Raw genomic sequence first — 27607 nt, 5'->3', positions numbered from 1 at the left:
AAATCTCTGGGTGGAGTTGCAGCCTCAATCAAGTGGATGGGCAGCAGCTTCACTGCTGTATGAGTCACATTCCCTCACTCTTGGAAGGAAAAGGGAGCATGATGGAAGTGAGATGGACTTCACTGGCCTGAGAAAGAAAGTCTGGACCCTTGACCTAGAGATATGCATCCAGATGCACCAATACTTGAAACTTTCTGAAACTACACCTTGGACAATTATCTTTATCTTGATTACTTGTTTAAAAAATCAACAGAGCCAGAACAGTTGAAGGAAGGAAAATATATGTATCAGGATGATGTATTTCGCACCGAGAGATTTAAAAAATAATTAAGTCCACAGAAATATTCCCTATCTTTCCCATGTATTTACTTTCCATCAAGTAACTTGGTACACTGGCATCATCATCTGCATCATCATCTAGTAAATGTTATCAGGTGAACTGGAAGTATTGCATCTCATTTTACAAAGTGTCTATTAGACGTCTGATGAGTGACTTTAGGGCTTGGTGAACTGGTTATGTGTGTCTTGAATTTTAAGACATTATATTTCTGAAATGAGAGTAGATGTCACAACCTGGGTGAAATACTTCTGTTAATGCACAGACCTAAGCCCTTGCGTCTCTAGGAGTCTTGTGAGGAAACCCCCCCGCCCCCAACACCACTTGTGTGCCTGTATCATGGGGAAGGTCACTTATTGGAGTGGCCTTGATGCAGCGATATACAAGACGGCCCAAGAGGAAGCCTCATACCTGAGAGAAGAGGTTGTTATCAGGCTGCCTCACTGAATTGGGGATTCTCAGGGCCTCCAACCGGAGAAAAGGAAGAGCCTTTGACAGGTAACTGAGAGCTCAAAGGGGGGCTGTAACTACTTTTCTGAGTTCTTATGAAACCATGTTTTGATAAGCATGGTATTATATCTATTTTTATTACAGAATGTTTTTAGGAAAATACTTTTCTAGACGAGCACTATACTCTGGAGTGAGGTTAAACAACTTTCCCTGCATCACAGAAAGACAGTTGATGGGGGGGAGGTACAGAACAGGATTAAAATTCACGGGTGTTTGGCCTCGAAATCTATGCTTTTTCCTATCATAGCACCTGGCCCTTGCATACAACAGTGCCTTAAACTTGATGATATAAAGGTATATAGTGTCCTGACAAAGTTTATAAAGTGGAATGAAAAAATAATACCTGAATATCTAATGCAGTGCTGGATGTGTTCAAACTCATAGGAGAAATGCTAAGAATGTTCTAGGAAAGTTCAAAGGAGTGATAGATTATACTGGCTTGTGAGTCAGAAAAAAGGTTTGATTTCAGGAAGAGTTGGCACTTAAACTAAGCCTTCAGGATGGTTGGGATTTAAAGAAGCAAAGATGAGATAAGAGGGGTTTCCGGTCAAATGACAAAGCATGTGTTTAAGTTTGGAGGTAGGAAGTAAAGCGAGTGATTTGTGGGATTCCATTTGCGAGTAGGGAAGGGATAAGATAACTGTTGAACCGAAGGAATGCTAATATGACAACAGCGTGCAGCATGCACCAAAGTGGTGAAATTGGCTGGAAGGTTGACTCAGGAGTCCTGGTAAGAAGGAACGAAGGCCTAAGCCCAGTGTCAAGAAAGAAAACAGCGTTTCCACAACGGAGTTCTGTCACTTCCAATGACAGTGTGAAAAAGTACAAAAAAGCACAAGATCTCAGTATTCTAAAAAATACAGGAAGTCAGTAAGTTGAATCTAACACGGTGAATTTCTTAGTTCATAATGGCAATAAATCCTTTTTGTAAAAACAGTTGTCAAGGGCTACAGGCCCAGTCTCTGCCCAAGATGTCATGTTGGGCTTCTGAAGCTAAAGACTAACTGTCTTCCGGTGTGTTACAGAGATTACACAGCCACTGTCACCAAGGGTGGGATGCAAGGAAGGACGGTCCCAACCACAACACTTCCGGCCTGCTCCATAGATTGTGAAACCTGATTTGCTCCATTTGTACCTGACCATAGACTTTCTCTTTCCTTTGTTATCTCACATGTGACATTTTCCTTCCAGCTCAAGTGAGTGCTTTTTTGACCACTGTACAGGCAGACATCCCAGGACCCAGGAAAGGGCAGGGGCTTGGAGAGAGTGTCTGAAGAGCCAGCTATGCCACAGCAGTTATGTGGCATGGTGAAGTCATTTAAACTCCTTGGACCTCATAATTTAAAAAAAAAATTATGGTAAAAATGAAAAACACGACAACCCAACACTGCTAAGGCCGTGGCTATGACCATGACCATGATATTGGCCCTCGCTGGTGAGGCAAGGGGTTGGGACGCCAGCACTGCAAACTAGCTGCAGCCTCCTCAGTGGGAGTTTGATCCCCACCCCAGAGCTGACCCACATGGTGCAGCAAACCTCTCCTGACCTGCCTGCTGCTCCCCTCAGCAGTGTATTTCATTGATCTGCCCGCTCTGCTCCCCACTCTGTCTCTGGTGACTCCTCTCACCGCCCCTGCACCTCTGGCCTGTGTCCCAGTTCTGTATGCATAAATAAATAAATAAATTTTTTTTTTTTTAAAGAAAAGGACTGACATTTATCAAGCACTGCTGATGCTAGACTAAGAAAACCAAGCAAATCAGCCCTTTTACTTCTGAGAGTAAACTCCTAGGAAGGAACTGAGGCAGGAAGAGTTAAATAACTTCCCTAGGTCAAGAAATCACAGATTACACCCACTGACCATTAATCCCACAGCTTCTACAGCTTCCTTCATGTTCTAGATCGCTCATCATCGTTGTTTATACACCACTGATGACCAATAAATATGTTTTGAATTAAGTATAAATAACAATCCTCTTGGCTCTCCCTGGTGGCACAAGGGGTTACGTCTCAGCACTATGAAACTATCACTAGCTCCTGCAGTATGAATTTGTTCCCTGGCCAGGGAGTTGACCCACATGGCGCAACAGATCTCGCCTGTCTCCTCTGCTTTCCCCTCAGCAGTGTATTTCAGCAGATTTGCCTGTTCTGCTCCCCACTCTGTCTCTGCTGAATCCTCTCACCCTTCTCACCTCAGGCCTCCACCCTAGTTTTGTATACATAAATAAATAAATAAAATACATCTTTTAAAAAATAATAATGACCATCTCCATTTGCCCCTCCCTAATTTTTAAGCAATAAAAATTAAATTTAGAAATATGTAAGTAAACATTGCTTATATATGAAAGTTGATCCTGAACTTTCTTAAGCAGTATTGCAATAACTCTACCCTGAAGTATTTATAGACGTTGTTCCATGGAAGAATTTTTTTTCCTCAAAAGGTTAACTTTTGGGAATTGTCTTTTCAGATGTTATTTCGAAGTCATTCACCGCCCCCCCCCCCGCAACACCCCCTTCTTTCCTGTCATGAGTAGAATGTAGTCTTTGTGTCATTTCTTAATAAATGGTCTGCTATTAAGGAATCATTATAGTAATGTGGGCTATTGGAAGAAAGGGGTTACTTTAGTAGCCAACCCTCTTAATGACCTGCTCTTCTGTACACATTAGTAGTTGGATAAGGTTGTGGTTATTGAACTTCTGCCATCCACCAGAGACAATCTGCTCAGGCTTGCATTGTTGGAGAGAGAGGATGATGGAAAAAAAAATTCTATCCAAATTTTCAAGCTACTCGGCCTGGGAGATGACCGTGCACTGAGTTTACAACTTGTTCAACAGGAATCAGCAGGGAACATTAACTAAATGACTAGTGTGGCCAGCCTATCGCTAATGGCACATACTCTCCGCAGAGGCCGCATTCAATGGAATTCAACAAATATTTATGGAGCACTTTTAATGTGCCAGGCGTTGTTCTAGATACTTGAGATACATCAATGGACAAGATATATAAAACCCCTGCCCTCAGGGGGCTTACATTTTAGGCCGTACGGATCATAACTGTTCCTTTCTCAAATTTGTTTTGCAAGTAAAGATTATGGAGTAATTACTCCATACTCACCACTTGTCCCCCTCCAAAAGGACTATCAGGATTTAGCACACAATTTCTAACTTACAAAACAACTAATTTTTTTTTGTGTGCATTCAGAGGGTTCTAATTCCCTCCAAGTTACATAATCTGATGTACTCCCTGAGGCCTGGGGAGCTTGTACTTTAAAACAGCACAGTGCAAGGCTCACACTATTTAGTGTTGTTTTGCATTCTAGTGGCAAAGATTTGTAAGAAAGTCCATGTCACTGGCACAAAAGGAGTGAACATGGGAAAATACTTGTTCTTCTTTCTATCAAAGGCACAGTTGTAAAACGCACAATGCTATGAAAACTCAAGCAAATCTGGAATCATCGTTAAAGGGAATTAACTTGGAAAGTAATTTATGGCAAGAAAATTCAACGCCTTTGTTATCTTCCTTTTACCATAATATGCTTCCTGAACACTGCCTATGAGTGAGGGCTTTTAGAAAGAAAAAAAATAAGTATAGTAAAATTAACTCATTTTATCAATTTGTGCTCTCGGCCAGAGTTTCCTGACTGTGGCTATGAGGGGCTGTAAAACTGATGAATTTGCATAGAAAAAGAAACCAGTGTAAGTAATTTGTGTAAGAGGTAACACGGACATAGGCTGCTATAATTCAGACACCCTGCAGATAGCACACTGCTGCAGTGTGAGCAGTTATGGGTTAGAAAAATGACCACACTGCAGTCAGTCTGACTTGAATGGAAATCAATCATAAAGGTACTTTCTCTGCAGCTTCTACACCACAGTCTTCAGCAACTCCTTTGCCAAGCAGATTTCTGGTCTGTAAACCATGTGCTGATCTCCTTTTTCTACCCTTCTTTTCTAAAAGGCAGACCCCAATGCAGGCTAGGAGCAAGGCTTTTCAAAAAGGAGGAGACCATGAAAGAAAGGAGCTGAACTAAAACATGGTTTCCCTCCATGTGAAAATGAACTTCCCTGCTATTACAAGATTTACGCAAGGCTTTTCATGAAATGTAGTATTAGGTGCCAACATCCAGCAGAATGTTTTAACCCCATCTAAGACATCTGCTAACAAACACATAGCACCATTTCACACATCCATGTTTTGTGGACACATGTTAGGGGATATGCATGCATGTAGTGGCAGAAAGAATAGGAGGGGATTGGAAGAATTTTTGCTTCTGAAAAATCTGCTTTCCTTTTATTAAAATAGGAACAAATCCCTGAAACCCTCTCTTCTTTCCCACTCAGAACCATGAAGATAGTTTATTTTTGATAGGTAATTGTAATTTAGTAAATGAAGTGTAGTTGGGCACTTTATTGCCTTCAAAGAAAGCTCAGTCTTAGATTTACAAGAAACTTAAACATTTGCTCTAGAAAGAAAGGAACTGTCTTTCACTTATTCCTGTATTCTCAGCAGACAGTGTGGGATGCTTTATATATTATACAAACAGCAAATGTTGATGGAATCAAGCAAAAATTATATGCTTGTGAATAAAAATAGCTAAGAACTGGTATTTATTGAGCATTTATTATGTGCCTGGCAACATGCTTGGTGTTTTAATTGAGTTATCTTATTCATCCTCACAGGAACACTATGGAAGATATACATCCAGGAGTGTGAAAATTAGCTGTAAGCCTAAGCAATGTGGTCACTGGTAAATAGGTGACAGAGGGCCCTCCCTGGTGGCGCAGCGGGTTAAAGCACTCCCCTAAGAAGCTTAATCCACTTCCGCATGAGTTCTATCCCTGCCTGCCCCAGAGGAGATCCACATGGCATGGCAGACCTCTCCTGACCAGCCCGCTGCTCCCCTCAGCAGTGTATTCATCGATCTGCCTATTTTGCTCCCCACTCTGTCTCTGGTGAATCCTCTCACCCTCTGCACCTCTGGCCTGTACCCCAGTTCTGTATGAATAAATAAATCTTTAAAAAAAAATAGGTGACAGAGCAGGGATTTGAACCCAGATATCTCTAGGTATCTGCCCAAAGAAACTGGGTAAAATCTATATCTTGAGTCTTCAGGTTTTCTTTCATCATCATCACTAGGGAGAGGAATTCAAGGAGATTTAAGTCAAATAATTAGCACCTATTACATAATCACAAAACTCCTCTCTGATTGTCCTCCTCTACCTTCTTTGTTTTTTACAGATCTTTCGAGCCCAAGTGTCAGCCAGAGCTTCACTGCATGATGGGATTGACACTTGGTCAGACAGGACCCACAGCAGGGTTAGCAATGCTGACTGATCTCCTGCATTAGTGGCTTCTGCCTTTGGGAATGAAATTGATTTTCTGCATTTTAGAGTATCATCTTGTCTTAGCTTTTGGTTGAGGTCAAATGTGGTACCCGTTTAGCATCTGATACAGCTCCAGCCATGGGATTCAGTCTTCCCTGACAGGGGATGGCTTTGATGGCCTAAGAGGTCTTTTCACCACAATGATCTATAAATCTAGGAAGGGCTTCTAAACATAAGCCCCTAAACCAAGAGTGCACTGGGACTATCTGACCATTAGCTATTAGGAAACCATACCATATCAACAGAGTCCTATCCCAACAACCTACACTTCCAGCTGTCTCCAATAATAGTTATCAATAATTTCACCAATAACTTTTTGATTTTCTTCCTCCTTCATCTATCAAAAATTCCTGGGTGCTAACAAGTACTCACATCAATCACATACTGGATTAACTCAGTCCCAGGGTCTGACCTAGAGTGTAGCTTTGCTGAATGTGGACTTTATCAATGTCATCCCAGATACACCTATTGAGTCACCAAAAATCTTTCAAGTCCACAAGAGGTAGCTAGGAAAATCCAGCCTAGCCAAAATCTCAATAATATTTATGAGCTTACTGCAGGGTGATATAGAACTTCTTTCAGGAATACATACAGAATCACAGGATTTACCAGAGTATAGCGTTTCTTTTGGAAATCCCTACAATGCCCTTTAGTTCTTCAGGGTTACCTATGGTATACAAATTGAGGCATATGAGTACATAAATAAAAGTTTACTAAAAACTGCATTGACAATAGTGCCTTTTAGCATGTTGCTCTTAGTTGTAGGGACGCTTTGTGCCCACATGTAAGAGAACCCAAAAATTTCTGACATAAAAATAAGGACTATGTTTTAAAACTCAAATAAAAATAACTTGAAAAGTTGTTAGCATGTTAGTGTTATATTGAGAGTTTAAAAAATCTTACTATCCATTGGCTATCCTGGCAGGGAAAGTTCCAGTATAATGCAGAAGCACAGATATTGGCTGAAAGTGGGAGGAATGAGAGTTTCCTAAAGCCAATACATTAGAGTTAATATTGATATGCTATTATACAATACGAATTAATAACTTTAGAAGTCATTAGAGTAGTCTTTCTGATAAATTAATTTTTATAACATGAATTTTAAAAGTACTCAGTTTTATGTATACAATAACACATATTTTCAACAAATATGAGGGTAATGTGGTCAGCTCATGGATCAGCTCTGAACACACAATGAAAGATCAGAACAGTCTTTGCTCAATATTAGTCATAGCAATTACCATTATTTTACCACTAACTATGATAGCCCGGGACAGTTTGTCACTCAAAACACTCCCGAGAGGTGCTACTATATATCTGACACTTTAAGTGGTAAAGGCCCTGCACACAGTTGGCACTTAACAGGTATCTGTTGAGTGACTATTACCTCCTTATTAACTACGAGGAGAACACAGCTATAGACCTGCCCAAGTTTATACAGGTAGAAACGGAAAGGACCATATTCTCAACTCTATATCCTGAACTATTTTGTGACACCATGCAGCCATCTTGCACTAGAATTTTATGATATATTCTAATGGGAGCACAACCAACAAATTGCCTAGAAAAGACCAAAAGTAGATAAACATGAGAATAGAGATCATGATAACAAGTAAGTATATACATCCAAGTGTTAGTGTTATATGCTCAGCTTCTCCCTGTATCAAATCTTTATGATAAAAATGCTCATTGACTGATAAATTTAGCAGGAGCGGGCCCTCCCTGGTGACGCAGTGGGTTAAAGCACAGCACTAAGAAGCTAAAGCCACTTCCGCATGAGTTCTATTCCCGCCTGCCCCGGAGGCAACCACATGGCACAGCAGACCTCTCCTGACCCACCCGCTGCTCCCCTCAGCAATGTGCTTTGTCGATCTGCCTGTTCTGCTCCCCGCTCTATCGCTGGTGAAGCCTCTCAACGCCCCTGAGCCTCTGGCCTGTACCCCAGTTCTGTATGCACAAATAAATAAATCTTTAAAAAAAAATTTACAAAAAAAAAATTTAGCAGGAGCATCAGCTAAGAACAAAGAGCAAAAGGCCCCCTAAATCTTGCCATGAGAACTCTCCCTGCCAGCTCTAGTCAGGCAAGTCGTAGGAATATAACTGGGAGGGTAAGGATTGGGCCTTCCTGCCTAGGGCTGATGGAGCTGCTGATGTCACCATTTTAATTCTAGCTGACAATGTGTCATAATGCCACTACCAAGCCTGCATCAAACACAAGGTATATGGAGATTTCAATCTGTAGGTAAGGGGGGGTACCCCTCACTTTATGGTGCTTTATTGGATTAGAAGAATAGAATAGGAAAAATTATAGGACACTTTGGTCACTCACACTGTGAGCTAGGATTCAGAAGAAAAAGTCGTTTCATAAAAATTTCTATAACTGCCAATTCTTTCCATTTGCTGCCACCTTACTGTCCAAGTAGTCACACCAGACATCAAGAAAATTAAAAGATAGAAATTATCCAGCAAAACATTGTCCTGAGGGGTTCTCCCTGGTGGCACAATGGGTTAAAGTACAGCACTATGAAGCTCTCTGAAGCCACTGCAGCACGAGTGAGGTCCCTGGCCAGGAACTGATCCACATGGCGTGGCAGATCTCTCCTTCCCTGCCCGCTGCTCCCCTCAGTAGTGTGTTTCAGTAGATCTGCCTGTTCTGCTCCCCACTCTGTCTCTGGTGAATCCGCTCACCCACTGCACCTCTGGCCTGTGCCCCAGTTCTGAAATAATAAATAAATAAATACATACATACATAAATATTCTCCTGAGCTAATTAAATTTCAGTATTTATTTTCAAAATTTATTGATTTGTAGTAGAGAAAACTACTACCAGACTGACACTTTTCTTTCGAAGATTATGGCAGTATTTATTATTTTCTCTTTCTCTGAGAAGTTGATTAAAACTAGAAAATGAAACATTTATAACATCATATTCAAAATAAGGTGGTTTCATGATAAAAGTAAAAAATATATGTAGAACCAATTAACATCTTCTGTTCCACCACTTAAGAGATTTTTATTTAAAAACTGCATTTTGTGACAGGCATTAGGGATTTTTTAAAGGGAAACCCACCCTTTTGTCTGCTCCACACCAGACCCTCACTCCAGAAGGGCCATTGACTTCTACAGAGGGAAAATGTGTGATGTTCATTTTAAAATTACTAGTAGAGCCTGCTATTGACCATCTAATTATGCTGAGTTCCATTTATAAACATAGCTAACCACTAAGTTTATGGAGACTTTTTGTGCTGCTTTAATAGGATATTGATCGAGAGCATAGTTTGAGTGGACTGCCATTGAATTGTGTAATGGCAAACAAAAGGCAAGGTCACAGCAACTGTTCATGCGAGGGCTGCAGTCTATTTTTTATTATAATCTTTTTGTTTCTTCCTTTAATGCTCAAGCCCAAATGGTTTCTTTCCATAGAAGTGCAGGCTTAAGAATATTAGCGATTTAAAAAATTAATTTCCATGCAGTGACCACAGAGATCACATTACTTAACAGAGGAGCACCAACAGGCTGCTTGTTTTAGAAAAATTCCAAACCTATTTGCTTCTTAAAGATCTGAAATCTGGCAATTCTAAGTGTCACGCCAAAGGTCTAGTCGTCTGGGAACTTCTATCAATCTCCTCGTGTGTCCTTCCACGTAAGAACGTTTTGTCACTTTCAAGTGTGGATTTTCCTTATCAAAGCACTTCGTTTTCTTATTGCACCTTGAAGTTAATTCTGTCATGGGAGTTGCATGAGAAGGCTAGAACACTGCCAATCATTTTGAGTAAATTGCTGGCCCGAAAAATCCAAGTTATGGGCATGAACAGTCAATGATACACAAAGAACTTAGAGCCTTAAAAAATAAAACTTTAAAAATGAACTTTGATCACATTTAGGGAAACAAGCCAGACATATAAAGGAAAATACTGGATGGTTTCACTCATAACAGGGGTTTAAGGGATCAGGGAAAATATATATATGTGTGTGTGTGTGTGTATTAATTGCAATAAAGCAAAAAAAAAAAAAAAAACCATCAACTAACTAACAACTATAAACCAGAGGAGACATTCTATGGGGGATGAGAGGGGGACAGGATCAAAACTGGGGTGGGAAGAGCACACAAGTCTGTGGTGATGGCACATGGGTGAAGCGGTGGTGGGAAGTCCACAGGGAGTACAACTGAGATGGCAAAATGCACAAAATGAAGAATAATGTAAAAAAATATATTTATAATAATAAAGTAAATAAAAATGAACTGGGATTTGAATTGGCGCTATGCTTCCTGTGTGAGCAGATAGAAAGAACACACATTTCTAAGGCAGCCAGCAGCCACTAGGGTGCCACCTCATGCCAGGCTGAGGCATATGCCTGCTCCATTCACACTCTCCATTGACAAACAACTCGGGAATCCTGAAGCCGCCCAGCAGCCCAGCTTTGTGGCAGAGCCAGGGACAATTCAGCTGCTGGATTTTAATAGATTCTACAGCAGTGCAGCAGGAACCCAAAATCAGTCTGGGTAACTGAGAGTGGTTTTCACACCCAAAGACTCGAAGGCTGGCCACAGTGTACCGAGCACCCTTGGCTTTTCAAAATTCCAGGGCCGTGAAGTCATCTCCAGCCACGAAGTTTACTTAACCCTTGCAGCGGGCTCTGGTGTACAAACCACCGCTAGAAAATTCGAACCCGCCAGGCCAGAGTCACAATGGTCTCTGTGTACTTGTGGTTTTCCTCTTCCCCAGCAAAGGATTTAAGGTTTCAGAGTCACTCCACCAACTTCAAGTCAAATAGTCAGCACTTTAGAAGGAAATGGGCAAACGTAGAGGATTTTTCGGGAGGATTTTCTGGGTTTGTACGAGGAAGGATATTTGACAGCCTCAAAGCCCACACGTTCAGGAAAACACTGGTACGAAATAAACAAGGGTGGGTGCTGACAGTTATCTCAGCAGCACCCCTTAGCAGCTAGTAGAGGGGGTTCTCTTTGCAGCAACTTCATGGGAAAGAGAACCATTTGCAAATGCTTCTAGAAAGCTTTGTTTGAAAATGCAGCATCATGTAAGAGTCATTTTAACAGATGGTTCCTGTCTCTTTCCTCACAGTATTATGCTAAAACAACTTTAGTGATTCTGAAGCACATTGTTAGCACTTATACAACCCCTCCCCCAGAGCAGAGAAGACTTCTCTCTTTCTGGCACAGTGTCTAGTGGGCTGTATTTCCCCCACCCCCTCCCCCGGAACAAAGTAATAAATAACTAGAACTTTCACATGGTCCTACCACATGGGGGAAAGGTAGAACGAGAGCAAGTACCCATCCACTTTTATGCCACCACAGTGTCTCTGCTGCACAACAGAACTCTCCTTTGTTGTTCCCCATTTACTCTAAATGCAAAATAAATAAATAAAGGGTGGCCGGGCAGGTGGGGAAGGTGCGAGGGGACTGGGGGGGGGAGACACAGCTGGACTCCCGTAGGTCAGTGAGTCTGGTCTCTCTGGTCAGCTGAGCTTAATGGCAAGCGACCTTGCTGCCTGGCCCTGACCTCTGCATGTGTGTGTGTGCGGCTAAGCCAGCAACTTTCTCTTGAATTTCTTTGCCACCACCAGCTCTAGTCACATGATTATATACAAACTGAGCACACCATTATTTCAGTGAACCCTCCTGAGGAAATACAAAACAGCACCTCACTCTTCTATTAAATTTAAAAGGAGGAGAACCCGAAACAGAAACTAACTGAAAACCTACGGAAAGTAAATATTTATATCAGTAATTTAAAAATTGAATACTTAAGAACCCACAAAAGGGAACGTTTTCAAGCTAAGACCACCGTTAGTGTGAAATTTCCAGGCCAGATGGAATTCTGGGTTTTATGTAGGCCTGAGTAGGGGAGCTAGGTGAGAATGAGGGGAGATAGGAAGTTAAAGGAAATTTGTAAAATTATGAGAGAAAGAGCTGGGACCCCAAAAAAAAAAAAAACACCCAGGGAAAAGGTAAAATTACACAAAGTTGGCAGATTACTGCTGTGGAAGCGGGGGGTGGCAGGCTGTGAATGAACAGGTGGAACACAGGTGGTTTTTAGGGAAGCAAAACTATTCTGCGTGATATTATAATGATGGATACATGTCATTATGCATCTGTCCAAACACACAGAATATATAACACTAAGACTGAACCCAGATGAAAACTAAGGACAGGAGCTAACAATGTGTTAATATCAGCTCACTGATTGATTATAACAAATGTTCCACAATACCCAAAAAAGTTAATAAAAGGGGAAATTTTATGTTGGAGATTTGGGGGATTTTGAAACTGTGTTAACCTAAAACTGTCTGGAAAAAAAAAGTCTAAAAAATCTAAAAAAAAATTGTACCTTAAAAAAGATGCAAGAAAAAAAAAACCCTAATTATTGGTATTACTTGCTTAGGGCTAGGTGAACATAATTTTCAATCTTTTTGAAAAATTACACATTAATAAAGTAAATATTTATCAAGTGTAATATGGAGTGGTTGATTCAATAAAAACACAGAATCTTTGGATTCTACTCAGTTCTGTCATGACAAAAATGTCTGCAGTAAGCTAGGTGAGGACAACAAAGTGAAAAGAACAAGTTTCTTAACTTCTGAGTATCACAGTTTCCTCTGTAAACAGGACAATAGCAGTAAGCATGGAAGACTGAATGAGATCATGTTCACAAAGGGCCCAGCACAAAGCCTCGTACTTCTTCTGTGAATGTTCGCTGCTATAATATTTCACATTAGTGTTGCTTCATGCCCCTAATAGGGCTAACATCATGCATTTAATTAACTTATGTGCTAGTAAGTTTATTTCTATTTCAAGGATATAAAATGTACCCCAGCCCCACTGATCTGCAAAATGTATCCACTGTGCCTCTAAAATGGATGTCCAGCATGTTTGGCCTGTGACTTGAGTGTTAAGTCTTCTCGAAAGGTGTGTAAGTGAGGAAATCTGAGCTGGGAGATGCTGACCCCAGCAGCCAAGGCAATCTTGTGACATATAGCCTGACAAACCTGGAATAAAGATCCACAAGAGGGAGGAGGCTCTGGACGGCAGTCTGGCCTGAAGCCATGATTAAGCTGACACAGCCCAGTCCTGCTCTTGCCAAACAGTTTCAGTCAGCAAGAGGCCATGTGTGAGTGAGTCCTAGAGCGATTACACAGCAGTGTGTGGAATCGCAACGCGTTCAGGAGTTGCAGGACACGCAAGATGCCAGACATCAGCAACACAACCCCCTGAATGGGGACAGGAAGCAAAGCCAGGTCCCTCTGCAAATTCAATCTATGGCCTGGCCATCCCCTCTGGCTGTCTTAAAGGCAGGTTCAGAATTCACTTGGCAATCGTGCCATTGGAGACTGGGTGGAGGCTAATCAACCTTGGAACTGATAAGCCTTGGGATAGAAGGACTAAAAGGGACATAAGGAAAGTACAAGGGGGACGAAAGATCTGAGGATGGGTCTAAGCAATGTGGCCAACCAGGCCTCAGGCACTGATGAGACTGAAGACTAACTGTAAGCATGACAGCAGGCAGAGGAGAATAAAAAAATCTACTGCTCCATAAAGTTAAAAGGATTTTCTTTCCACTCTTTAAGGCTCTGCCTAGATCCTATTAGGGCTCAATGGCTGCACATTCCTGTCATGCCTCTGTGACAATTATTCTCAGATATAGATACTCTATATTGTTATTAAAATCACAAGGAAAAACTGGAATAATGATTTTTTTAACAACATATATATATATACAAACACATTATTTGTCTATAGCAAGTTAGTGGCTGGTGAGCTGTGCTAGGCAACATAGATCTGCCAAGTAGGAGGGCACTGTCATCTCTGTGTCACGCTCTTGGTGCCTCAAGTACATTCTCAGTATGACAAGTCACAATCGAATGACCCATTGCTTAGGGTTCAAATCCCCTTGCACGAGGACACCCCAGCAAAAGTAAAGGTCCCCGACTCCCATAATTCTGACACACAGAGTGACTGTCTCATTCTTTTTCCTACCTAGTTTTACACCATGGATTTCTTCACCTCCCCCTGGGTCAGTCTTCATGTCTGGAGTCTAGCATTACGGACTTTGCTTAGCCACTGACCACTGTCTGCTTTTGGTAAATGGCATAAATTTAGCTCATTTGTAAAAATGAGAGTAATTTTTTTATCTGACAAATTTATTACCAGAATTATTTTATGTAACAGCCATGGAAGCTTAGTCCAGTGCCTGGCAGACAGTGATTGCTCACCAGTTACTAGAGTCTCTATCACTCTACCTCTGTATCCTCTGCTACACCTTCTGATTTTTGGGATTCTTAAGAGATTTCCAGACTGAAGAAAGAAAGCGGACAGAATGTGGGCCCCTAAGATCAGGATGACCGACTTGCTTGACTGGGCATCTTGTCATGAGATTGACTGGCTCACTAGGTCAATCTTGCTTGACTATAAAGCAGTGAATGGGGGTATGAACTTGAAATGAAAATATTTATTTTTACTCCACCTCATTCCACAGAGGATCTGATGCAGCTTGAAACCAATGTTAACAGAGTAACTTTTATCTACAAGAGGTATTCTGAAATACAGGGGGATAAAAATAAAATACTGATACTTGGTAATTTTTTTCTTTTTGTTATTGAGATGTGGAACACCTTAGTCATTGTAGCTATGCATTTAAATAAAAAAAAAACATAAAGGTGTTTTTGAGAGGTGCCTTGGATTGTCTGTGTTATGTCATAGCAAAAATATAATCAATGACTCTTTGATCAATGTAACAGGGTGGTGACAGGTACTCTTAATTCACTGTTGTTGGTAATTATTGACAAGCCAGTAATGATCATGCTCTACTCTGTCACTCATGGTAAGGGCATTAGCATTTTTAAAAGGTCAGGAACAATTTCTGTTAAAATGCAGAATTTCTTAGAAATCAGGGAAGTTTCCAAAGGCTTTTTTTTTTTTTTTAAACTAGTTCACACTCTAAGCCACGGACACTCAGAATTTCAGTTCTTTCCTTACATCTCATATTAAAATGGTATTTAATTTTTCCTGATTTAAATTCCTGGCTGTCAAACAAGTTGCATAGCAAAATTCTTTCAATGGGTGAATGATAAGGGGATTCTGCAAGCTATTTATATCTCCAGGAGACTAGAAGAAAGTAAGCACGAGTGCAAAGCAAATCTGTACCAAATCAAAGCAAAATTCTACTTACTCTGTGACACTCTTACTAGCTCGGTCACACTAAAAACACCTGATGTGACAAAACTGTCCTGGAAGCCCAAATGTCCTGGGGAAACAAAAACAAAAGAAGCAAAGTGTCATAAATAGAAGACATTTGACAAAAGAATTCTAAATATTCGTTTCACTGTGATTAAAAAAGGTGATGTCTAATTTCATAACCAGCTCTTGCTAGGTTTATGTGGGAGGACACAGTCATTTAGTTATAGCGATGGCTTTTTAGTTTGAATCTGGAGGTTATGGAAAGCTATGACACAACAACTGGGTGATTTTTGAAATGGTTGAAAAAAATTCAACAGGAAATCTGAAACAAAGACGCTTTAAAATAATGGTTACCTTGGCTGACCTTTGAGATCTTAACAACCAGGATGAAAACAGCCTACCTAAGAATCAGCGGGGGTAGCTAAATTCCGCAACAGTTTTTAAATGTTATTCTCTAAAGAAACATCTGAACAGGATTAGCCTTCCATTCATCCACATCAAACGAGATTTAAAGATGTTCCCTTCATTTCTAGACACACCATAGGTGAATCTTTAAAAAGTCAGACTACAAAAAGTAAGCCCGCACCCTTGAACAATAATAGACACATTCTTTTGAACACAAATAATTTAGATTTGCTTCAAGAACAGTTTTTTATACAGGTGGGTAGTTTTTTTTTTTTTTTGAGAAAAAATAATAGTTTAGTTCTTCAAAATAACAATCTCTGAATTTTGTAATTTCATTATTGCTGAATATAATTTCCATTGAGGTAGCTGCTACTACACCTATTATTATTAATTGCTTATTTATTTTATGTTATATTCTGGAACATAAAACATTCTAATGACAAGGAATTCATAACTGATATGGCATTCTCCCCTGTGCCTCAAAATTTTCTGATTCTCTGTATCCCAAATAGGTAGATACTATTTCAAATAGATTTTTAGGAGTATCACAATAATTTATTTTAGCTTTAAAAATGGGCTGAGAGAAGTTATTGGCTAAAGGGACTGAAAATAACTATTCTTTGTAAAAAATTATACATACATACATATATATATCTTTAGAAAAAAACAACTTAAGAAAATTGATCAAGCTGAATATCTAACAATCCATGCACAAAATATTTGCTAGTGATAAAAACTAGATTTTGACTACTAATGAAGAGAATCAGGTTTACCAACGGCACAGTTTATGCACCAGTAATTTTACCAAATGTCACGCCAAAAAACACATGTAGAATTCAAGTGGACCTACAAATTATTGCTTTTCTTTTGTTTACATTAGCAAAGATAAGAAAGATGTTTTCCTGATTCTTAAAACAGAATTTTGGTTAATTTTCAATCAGCTATACACACATGATATTTCAGATAAAAAGCTTAGCTTTTTAGGACATGCAATCATTGTAAATTGTATTTTAAAATAGCAATCATTGTAAATTGTATTTTAAAATAAAGTGGTAACCTAAATTATCAAAACACTGGCAAAGATGTAGAACACTATTAACTTCACTAACAATAAATAAAATTTTAAAAATAAGATAAAGTGGCAACATATTTTCTTTGAAAAAGTCCTTAGGAAATTTCATCTCTCAAAGCAATACACACGTAGGTAATTAGTTGACTTTCATTTGGGAAGTGGCTAGGATATTGTCTCTTGGATTAAGAGAACTGAGAAGCAAAGATAAATAAATGAAAATTTTCCAACAGAATATTGGCAAAACATACCATAATATCTCTTTCTCGTGACATCATTAATATCAAATTTATCCCACAGACCATAACAAAGGAAATCCAGCCACAATGTACATTAAAGTTTCTTAAAGCGCGTATCACAATAGCAAGGAAATTCATAGCTGAATAGGAAAATCTGGGTTGATCTCCAGCTCTTTCTCATCTTTGTCTGTGTCGCTTGCGGGCCGATACTTGTTTCAGTTCCAACCTTTAAAACTCCTTATTTCAAGGACAACTTAACATACATTTCTGTCTAGACTGAATGGGAACACATGCACTTTAATTATGCCACCAAAAAAAAAAAAAAAAAAAAAAAGGACAACAAAAAGCTTGAAGCAATATATTTTGGAAACAAAGTATGATTTGGCATAAAGGCTTGGGAGGGAAAACCCTTGTCTTCATCTACTCAAACTATCACCTTCTCATTCTAACTACCCTTTTCCTTTTGTCCATCTCTGAAATATTGGTCTTCTCCAGGGTTATGCTCCCCTCTCCTAAGTTATTCTATCCATTTCTGTGATATCAGCTTCCAGTCTTGGCTGTGAAATTTGTGAAAACAAATTTGTGAAAACATTGTTTCATTCACCCCTGTCTTTAATGCCTGGGACAAAGCAGGCAGTAAGTGAATATTTGTTAAATAAGTAGATGGATAATCTAGGCCAATCATGTTAAACATTTAATCTTTGCCAAGATGTCTGCTCTGTATTCCAAACCCATAAATCAAATTGTTCTTTAGATATCTCAACTGTCTCAACCCAAAGTGTCCACAGTACCCTCAAACCCAACACGTCCAAATCTGAGTTATTCTTGTCTCCAAAAACCTCTTCTCATTCTTTTAAATTCCCTACTTGGTGGATGAATCTACATTCATCTTGTTTTCTCTGTATAGGTGTCCTTTCTGACTCCTGCATCTGATGAGTATATACATAAATTGATCCCCACTGGCCCCATTTTCTTACTATTTCTTGACTACATATATTAACATCTCCCCCTCCATGAGTATGGCTCAGGTGCTTCCTCATTCTCACCGGTATGATGGGGCAGCCTCCTAACTACATTCTAAATCATCATTCTTGGTTTTCCCTCTAGTCCACTCTCCATTCTGCAGCCAGAGTTGTCTTACTGATGGGCAAATCTGATGATTCCTTCATTTAGTCAATAAATACTTACTGAGCAACTACCATTAGAACAGGGTGGTCCTCAGGAAATGGGGAGGTTTCAGGTTCCTTGCCCCACCCAAAGGAGGGTGGAACTGAGCAGAGATGAGGAGAATCTGGAGAGGAGACTGAGGAGGAAGGAGCCAGGTTGACAAGCCAAAAGGAGGCCTGAGGGAGACACATGGAGCAGAGAGATATGTGAAGAAGCATCTCTAGTTTCTTGGCCCTGGACTGGTTGAAACAGATGTGGGTGAGAGACCCGTGGGGAAGGTTCACTATGGCAACGCTTATCTTGATTTTTATTTTGCTCTTTTCCTCCCAGACTTCTCTGGCCATTTCTGACGCTGTTCTACACCTGCCAGAAGGTGCTTTAGATTTGTGGAGGGCTTTCAAGCCTTGCTTTGAGTCAATCCCTTTTGGGTAGACTTTTACCCACAAGGGGATGGCTAACTTTGGGTGTTTGTTTTAGGAACTATATTCTTTGTCTTTTCTGTATTGCACACTAATTGTATTCAAGTTCCTTTCCATTAAAGGTCTTGTATGTTTAGTCTTGAGGCGGCAGATGACATAACCTATTTAGAGCGAGAAGGTTTGGGGGTACAGGGGTGCCCCTCTCACTGCTCTGTAACACTATGTGTCAGTCAATATATTTAACAAGAGTTTTAAGATACAGTACCTACTACGGAATTCACAGTTTCAACTACAGTCAACTGAAAACATAGAAAACAAATGAATGACATTAAGACTTATAAATGGTATCAATGATTTGAAGGAAACAGCCAAGGTTTAGAAAGACTACTCTATTAAGAGCTGACATCTGAGAGACACACAGGAAATAGCCAGGAAAAGAAGGCAGAATAGATCCTCAAGGAACAGGATCAGAATGTGCAAAGGCCCTGTAGTGTTGGAGAATCTTAGATAAATCGGCTATGTTCAGAGCTTACTGCCCTGACAAAAACCTTGAAAAAGCCCCATCTCCTTTGGATGGTATGCAACCTTGATATATAGCCTGTTTTCCTCTACAGGCCTATTTTATTTTATTTTTTAAAATTTCCTGTCTCTTCCTTGTCCCCCATCACCACCAAAAGAGTCTAGTCCCAAGCTTAAAGGAGGCAGAGATAGTATGAAATAATCAGAAAAATAAAAATAACCAGTAGAATTATTTCACAAATCTTGATGTAACCATTTCTTCATAGTATTAGGGGATTATCAGATAGCCTAATTTATGTTTATAATGTATCATTAAAAAAGATCTGTGTAAATGCTCCATTTGACTTTAAAAGATTATGAAACTGGTTTTTTTCCTTCACCAATTATTTGGAAACCCACTGGTGAACTCTAGAAGAAGACAGTAATGAGAAATGAAACCTAAGAAGTAAAGGAAAAAATGAAACTGCTAACGTAATTACTAAGCAAACCTGAACATATTAATAGTTCGTTTTCCCTAACACAAACCAAATGATAAAGATGACTTTCAGGGAAATAACACTAATCTGGGTGTGCCATGTTATTGCAAGATGAGGGAAAAAATGGAAAAGAAAATCGAAAGGTACATTTAAGTAAATTCAAATTCAGATGTTAGCGTTAACAAATCTTGGCTTGAAAAACTGATTAAACATTCCTGAAAGGTCCCAAGATTTACATTTTAAAAAGGGCCTTTCAAAAATGAGTGCAAAAAATATATTTTTATTAAGGATGTCTGTGATGAAAAGCTAGATTGTGCCATGATCCGACTCTCCAATTTTGAACTACTGGTCAGGAGCAATTGTATAGGAGATTGAAATGAGGAGCAGATCCTTTTTCGTTTCATATAAAATGACTAAAAAAGTTCATTCACTGAAGTCTTGTTCAATGAATTTCCAATTAGAGTACAGATTTCAATACCTTGCAGTCAGTCCTACTCATAGTGGGGAGAGATTAGGCTTTCTAGGAGAAGCAGAAATATAAAAAGCTAAATTATATTATGGGTGGTTAGAAAATGAAGCTCTCTTTACCTCAGCAGTTATTATGAAAAATGCCATTATATGGGAACAAATCTCATCTTGTGAAGGTACTGAAGCTCTATCTACCTTTTAACATGCCAGAAAGGGTGGAAGTTAGATTTTCAGAGAGACAGGTAACCTTGCCTAACTGTTCAGAGGTCGAGGGACAAAATGGATGAGAGCAAACCAGACTATGGGCCTTTAAAGAAAGTTTTAATGGTCATGAAGAAAGGTTAATGTTTCTGAGGAAGTTTCTACATGAGTTGGTATATCTGTTTGTCCTTTGTGATATCAAAAAGCTCTGAGCTCTAAATTATAAAATCTCATCTGGCTAACGGCTTTAGATAAACTGCAAAAGAGGCTCTTTGACAAAAACAAACAAATAAATAGATAGATAGATAGATAAATAAATCTCTATTCTAATGTCCCATTGGTAAATAAGGTCCATTGCTAGGAAAAGCTGGGCCCGAGACCATGGGCATACATCTGGGCTACTCAGAGGGAGAAGAGTCCCACTTCCTCACACCATTTACATGCCACTTGCATTTTGGACCTCTAAATCTTGAGAACACCACTCTCACAAAACTTAGTTCCTTGTCATTCTAACGAACCGTTTACCTTATCAACAGAGCTCCTTTCTAGAATTTTAATTTCTACTTCAGGGAGCTCCTCATTGTCTTATGTGTCACCTAATGGAAGGGAATGTGGCTCCTTCCTCTTCTCCTCTCACAGGAAGTTCTGTAAATTTCAGGTGTGTTCTGTCAATACTACTGAGTAGAACTTCTGCTCTGCTTACCTTAGACACTGGTGTTTATACTTTATTTGGCAAACTGTTTACAGTCTTATCTCTGCATTCCTGTAACAAACGGGGCAAGGGCAGGCATGTGTCTTATTATCTCACATGGGCCACAGGACCTAGCACGATCCTTGTTCCAGGTGTATAATAAATATTTCTTCAGAGACCCAGATGTATGATTTCGAATCTGCTTCTAAAGAACTATGGAAATTGTTAGCTTACCTCCTGTGATATGTTCTGTTCACTTAATTTGAGATATGACTGGAAATATGGGGTTTTTGAAGTGGGGTATATCTTTGCTGATCCATTAAACGCAAATTCTAAAACTTAAGTCTGCTTTTGGATTATTTAAATTGCTCTATTTTCCTTGGTGACACATGAGAGGTTATTTTTAGAGTAATTCCTTATATTAAAATAAATGCTAAAATTCAGACATTCTCAAAAAACATACTATTTGGAGATTCTCAGATAAAAGAATTTTTATAAATGTATTTATAAAATGGAACGGATTATTATGTTTATCATAATACACCAAGGAATTGTCACAAGTGTGGCAACAATGTAGTCTTAACTGCAAAGAAAGATGAGTGAAAAAAGGTTTCAGAAGAATGTGTCATGGGACTTATGTACTGTTGATTCCTTCTTTTGTTGTTACAAGTTACCCTGCCCTGCTCACATGCTAGTATTCAATATAGGTACCTAACCTCACTTATTTGTTGTACATTATACACACACATACACACACATATAACCTATATATAGATATACACACACACGCTATACACACACACACACACACATACTCTCTCAGTAATTGGTTGGTTGCTGTCCTGCAACAAATATTTATCAAGTACCTCTTATGTGGCAAGCACAGTCTTTATTCTTAGGGCATACATTCCCTGTGAAGGGAGATTTTGCCAGTATTTCCAGTACTTTATTATTTAGGTATAAAATTGGGTCTTTTTATAAAACTTTTATGGGAAACATTAACAACTAGTGGAGATGACTACAATGTGAATCTGGGCCGAGTCTTCCAGTTGCCCACTTATACCCCTGGTTGATAACTACAGACCGCACTTCCCAGTCTTGCCCACAGTTAGGCATGACCATAGCAAAGTGAGTGGAAGTGATATATTCAGCATCAACCCCACCTGCCTGAAAAGAAATTCCTGTCCTGGACATACCCTTTTTTTTTTCCCCCAATGAAGTAGGATGTCTTATCCAGGCAGAGAAACACAGTGTCCATGAGATGGCAGAGCAATAAGACAGGAAGACCCTAGGCCCTGAATGGAGCAGAATCATCCTACTAACTTACACTTTCCATGTGGAAGAGTAAGCAGACCGAAAACTGGATTTTAATCACTGTATATTTTTGCCTCTTTGTTAGAGCAGTCTAGTACTTACCCTAGCCCAGTAGAATTGCCAAGCTTTTCCTTTAGCATTTAGTGTCACAAATTAGCAGGCCACAGGCCAATTCCATATTTTGCTTGGCTACTACAGTACTAATTTTATTTTATTTTTACATGTAAATATTTTTAAACTTGGCAGACGCTTATAAATATATGAGTGTCCAATATTATTGAACGTATTTCATTTATTTAAATGATCTGTTAAGTTCCCTGTATGCACAAAAACTCAGGGTGCCCTATACATAACTTCTCTACCTTATTCTACCAGGCCAGTAGGGAAAGGATGGAGAGTTGGCTTTCATCTGATAAAAACCCATCAGTATTTCATGGCTTCCTTGACAATCAGACTCTCTAGCTAGGTATTCAAAGTCCTTCAAAATCATGCCTCTGATCTACCTTTTCAGTACTATCCTCCAAAAACTGCAATCCACACACTCTGTTATAACCAAGATACCCCAGTTACTATTCTCCAGCTACTTATATGGTCAATCTTCCATATCAGAGTTCATATCAGAGTTACCCAAATTCTGTTATGTGGAATAGTTCCTTGAAATGTTCTACCCAAAACAAATACAAAGATATAACTACATACAAAATAAAGTTCTCTATAGTCAAACAGGTTTGGAAGACACTATCACACCAATCTTTAGAAAATGACAAGTAATATTTATGTTGAAGTCTCTGAGAAACCCTGTAATAAATGAACTTTCTTAACATAATTGAACTCACTAGTTATTAAATAATTTGGCCAGGATACTTACTTTGGCAAATGTTACACTGCAGATATAATTCTCTAATAATTTTTTTTTCTTTTATCCCTATTTGGTTTAGAAATATCTATGTAAAGAAGGGGAAAGTAGAATCTGAACTTCTGAGCTAAATAGAATTTCTAGTGCAGAGCCCAAGAACACTCTATATCTTAATCTGAAAACACTTTAACATACTTACATTAGGGAAATGGATCAAACTTCTGACATGTGTTATAAAGTTAGCTACTTATCTGAAAAATTCATCTATAAACCTTCCTACCAGAAATAATTTTCCTCAAAACTACAGCTTTCAACTTTCACTTATCTAGTACTTACTTTGTATTTGGTATTCTGCTAAACATGGTTAGACACATTTGTATATGAGTTCTCTGCAGTTGGTATTATTCTAAATTAGACAGGTTACATGACTTACCTAGGTTCATACCAATGGTGGGAAAATTAGGATTAGAATACAGTTTTATTTATACTCTAGAAATAAATTTAATTGCATTTTGATTCATCATATGTAAACCAGAGTCTCAATTATCTAATCTGAGTCAAAGGCCTTGTACATCATTTTACCATTTCTGCAGTTAATAAGGGAAGAGTAGTATTTAATTACACTAAATTTGATTGTTCAATGAATTAAAACAATTTAATAAAAGTGTCTAACAGGTATTAAGACATCTAAATAAAAATATAGAATACATAACATCAAAGAATAATTTGGAAATGAAGAAATATTCAAGATCATATAATAATAGAGCAGCCATCACTACATTATAAAAGGGAGTTTTTTGGTGGTGGGAAGCCCATGGGGATTATAATATCTCAATGCACAAAATGAAGAATGATGTAAAATAATAATAATAATAAAGGGAGTTTTTAACTAACATCAAAATGAAGTTTTATTTAAAAAAATTAACTTAGTATGTTTCTTTCCTATAATTTCTCCTTGATTTTGTGCTCTGGTACAAGCAGCATAAATCTAATCTAATCTCTCTTGCATTTTGTTACCCTTTAAATATTTAAAGAAAGTCTCTCAATTTCTAATTTTTTCTCCTTTATGATAAATATCCTATCTTTCATTGTTTTCTTATGTCAACAAGTTAATTTCTCCATTTCTCCTAAACATTTATAACCATTCATTTATTTTGGCTGTAGTAAGTAGAAATAAATATTTTGCAACTACACCTAATTCTGCACAAGAACAGAAAAGCACTTGATTTAGAGTTTTTTTAAGCACCATAAAAACATCCAAAAGAAGAGAAAATTTTGCTTCATGTTAGAAAAATTAAGTTCCATTGCAATTAGCATAAAATCAGTATATTATAAATATTTTAAAATTAATTTTTATTTTAATGCACCATAAACTTTAAAGTATTTTTTAATTAACCTATACTCGAACTAAAAGAATTTTTAAGCAACCTTATTGCCTCTATGTTCTGAATTAAAGTTTTCTCTAAACTAGGAGAGTAACCACTGGTAATCTGCAAATGGATCAAGCTATTTAAAATAGCTTCAGTTTTTGGTCATGAATTCTTACATATACTGGAGGGAAAAAAATAAGAAAATGCATTATCTGAATACATCAGAAACTGATTACCTTAAATGAAACAGACATGCAACTGAATCACCCGAGGGCTACCCTGGTTTGTGGATGTAGAAAAGCAAAACACCTTAATGCTCATTGTGCTGGCCGTCCTTTTCAGGTTTAATCCACACTGCAGTGAGACCAGGTATAAAGAGTCCTGTTTACTTAAACCATCTGAGGAAACACGCAATGGCGAGAAACAGAGATGCGGAGGGGCTGTGTCCTTATTTTAAGCCACTTGCCACTGATTTTGGTTTGCCAACCAGGGGAAGGAAAGCATTAATGCAGTAACACAGTGCAATTTAAAAGAATCCTTGTGCTTGTGCTTGCTTTTTGTGGACTACAAAAAAAAAAAAAAAAGCTAAAAAAGAAATTACAAATAGATGTAATTTTCCAAATATAAAATTATTTAATGTTTGCAACCACAACATACAATGAACTTTCATCTTTCTAAAAGTCATTTTCTTTGTACAGTCCCTGCTCATTTACCCAGCAATTAATTAGTGACTGATACTATAATTCACAGTGTTTATTAAATTAAAGAACCTGTGCTATACATCTCTGTAGTTACTATAGCATGCCACAAATTGTTTAGGTCACCACTTTTAAAGTTTGCTAGCTTAGCACAAACACAAAGTATTTTTGAAGTACCAGAAAATTCTTTGTGAAATATAACAGAATGAATTAGACTTTTCAGGCCATGTCGTGTTAGCACAATGGAAGAACACTTTTAAGACTTTAAAGTCGTGTAATACAATTCTCGGTTGGATTTTTCTTGTTGAAAAAAAGTAGAATGGGAGTGATTGGAAGAGAAAAGAGCCAATATTTGACAACAGAAATCAGCATAACCTTTTAACTGCAGCAGCCATGGGTGACTGCCCTTTGACCTTCAAAGATTATGTGGGATTTCAATGACAGCAGCTGGAAGTGAACATGTGTGAATAGAGAACACAGATCTGGGACCAGTACAAAAGAATGCACAATCTCTGCCCAGATCAGAGCACTGATTAGAAATTGTTTTCTGGTCCTGACTTCATAGAATGTGCTAATGAAAGTTGCTTTTTCAATTTTCCCAACAAGAAATCATTGATAGATTTCTTCCATGACTACCCTCTTCTTCAGCTCTTCAAATCAGCTAGACTTTCTATATGAAACAGGTACACCTTTCCTAAGAACATCGTTAAAAACCAAAACTTTGTTTTGCATATTACTTTTCACAGATAAGATTTCATTAAGTTCTTGAGTTCCCTACTCAATGAAAGTAGGGACTGTACCTCTCTCAAGTTTTTAACTCTAATCTCTGCACAAGAGTGTACCTTTTGATGGGTCTTCATTACATGTGTAACAAACAAACATAAAAGTGAAATGTTTATTCTTACCCACTTATCCCTTTTATTCTTGAGATACAAAGGGAGGTTCCTACACAAACATTTTATGATTTCATTTTGTCATTCAGCCATTTTGACAAATGCATTAGCAATTTTTAGTTAAGTCTTTAGGTGTGTCTACTCAGTAAGAAATTAAGAAAAAGATGAGTACTTGCCTTCTTTCAAAGAGAAGGTCACCTAACCTAGAAACAGAGATCTGACTACCTGGTGAATGTGGCCATTTCTATTCACAAGACCCCCAATGAACAACATTCATTGAGCCAAGACACAAAAGCTGATGCAGGCATGCTCTCAAATTCCTATGCAGGATTCCCAGAGTTGCTGACATTGCTCTGAAACCACCAGAATGATGCTACATGATTACTGAAAGGACATCAGGTTATGACTCATTTATGTTGTTTTGATTTTACCATACATTCTACCTTACCTTCCATTGCCCCAGATTTTGCTAATTATGCTAGCTCTAGATTTTGCTAACTACTCCAGTTTCTATATCATATTAGTGATTCCTTGGCTTACGTAGGAGGTGGCTTTTCCTCTATGCAAATAATACCCTAAATTAGAAAAAAAAAAAAAAAAAAACAACCTGGCTGTGTGGTATGGGACAAGCAGAAGCTGGTGAAATTGACTTCCTAATAAGACATGGGTCATCTGCCTACACCCTTCTATAGCAACCTACATGTTATTCCAAACAAGCCACAGGACAGATTGTTTTTCAGAACAGACCGATTCCGTTTGCTGTTTCAAAATTCTATAAACAGAGTATTAAGGAATTCAATTCCCACAGCAACTATATGGGCGTTGGCTTCAGTTTTATGGGAGTTTCTGCCAAGCTCACATATCTGTGGAACTATTGGTTTAGAATGTCCTTTGCAGCTCAGAGCAGGAGGAGCCAACGCTTGTGATCTCAGTTCACTTTAAGGACTAGGTCTTGCTGGTGACAGGTATACATGATAAATGTTCCAGAAGGGCTGACCTAATTTCCGCTGAAGTGAGTGTTTTGCTAAGAACATTCCCTCAAAGTGTCAGCTTGCAACCAAGGATTCCAACCTGCCGGGATCCAGTCTCCCTAGCAAATTATTACCAGTGCTTATTATTACCAGTGCTTAAAAGTCTCTTAAAATGAAATGAAATCCTGCCCCTCTTAATCAAATTTCTCCAAACTTTCTTTTGAATATAAATAACTAATTATTAAGAAATATTAAGTTTCATAGCTTTTAGACATTTGTGATCAGAAAATACAAATGCTCTTGGCTTAGAATAAGTCAAGGTGCAATGTCCTTTTTTCTTATAAAGGGATTAATATGTGAACATGTTAATTCATCTTGTGCAAGGTATTATTCACACAAAGTGTCATAGGAAAAACAGTATTGTGG

The 27607-nt window shown here is 38.4% G+C and overlaps 1 protein-coding gene across 3 annotated transcripts in view; it reads right to left on the bottom strand.

The window, feature by feature from the left end:
• Positions 1-27607, bottom strand: part of NFIA (nuclear factor I/A) — a 349822-nt gene that overhangs the window by 106938 nt on the left and 215277 nt on the right. For all 3 annotated transcript variants that reach the window (XM_004679057.2, XM_012722388.1, XM_004679058.2), the window contains exon 4: positions 15418-15492. In XM_004679057.2, coding sequence (XP_004679114.1) covers positions 15418-15492 — 75 coding nt within the window. The remainder of the gene's footprint in view (positions 1-15417; positions 15493-27607) is intronic.

The sequence above is a fragment of the Condylura cristata genome, unplaced genomic scaffold (assembly GCF_000260355.1).
Source record: "Condylura cristata isolate star-nosed mole 26May11 unplaced genomic scaffold, ConCri1.0 scaffold00008, whole genome shotgun sequence".
Classification (NCBI taxonomy): Eukaryota; Metazoa; Chordata; class Mammalia; order Eulipotyphla; family Talpidae; genus Condylura; species Condylura cristata.
Note: the sequence above shows the minus strand (reverse complement) of the source record. Positions and strands in the feature narration are given on the sequence as shown.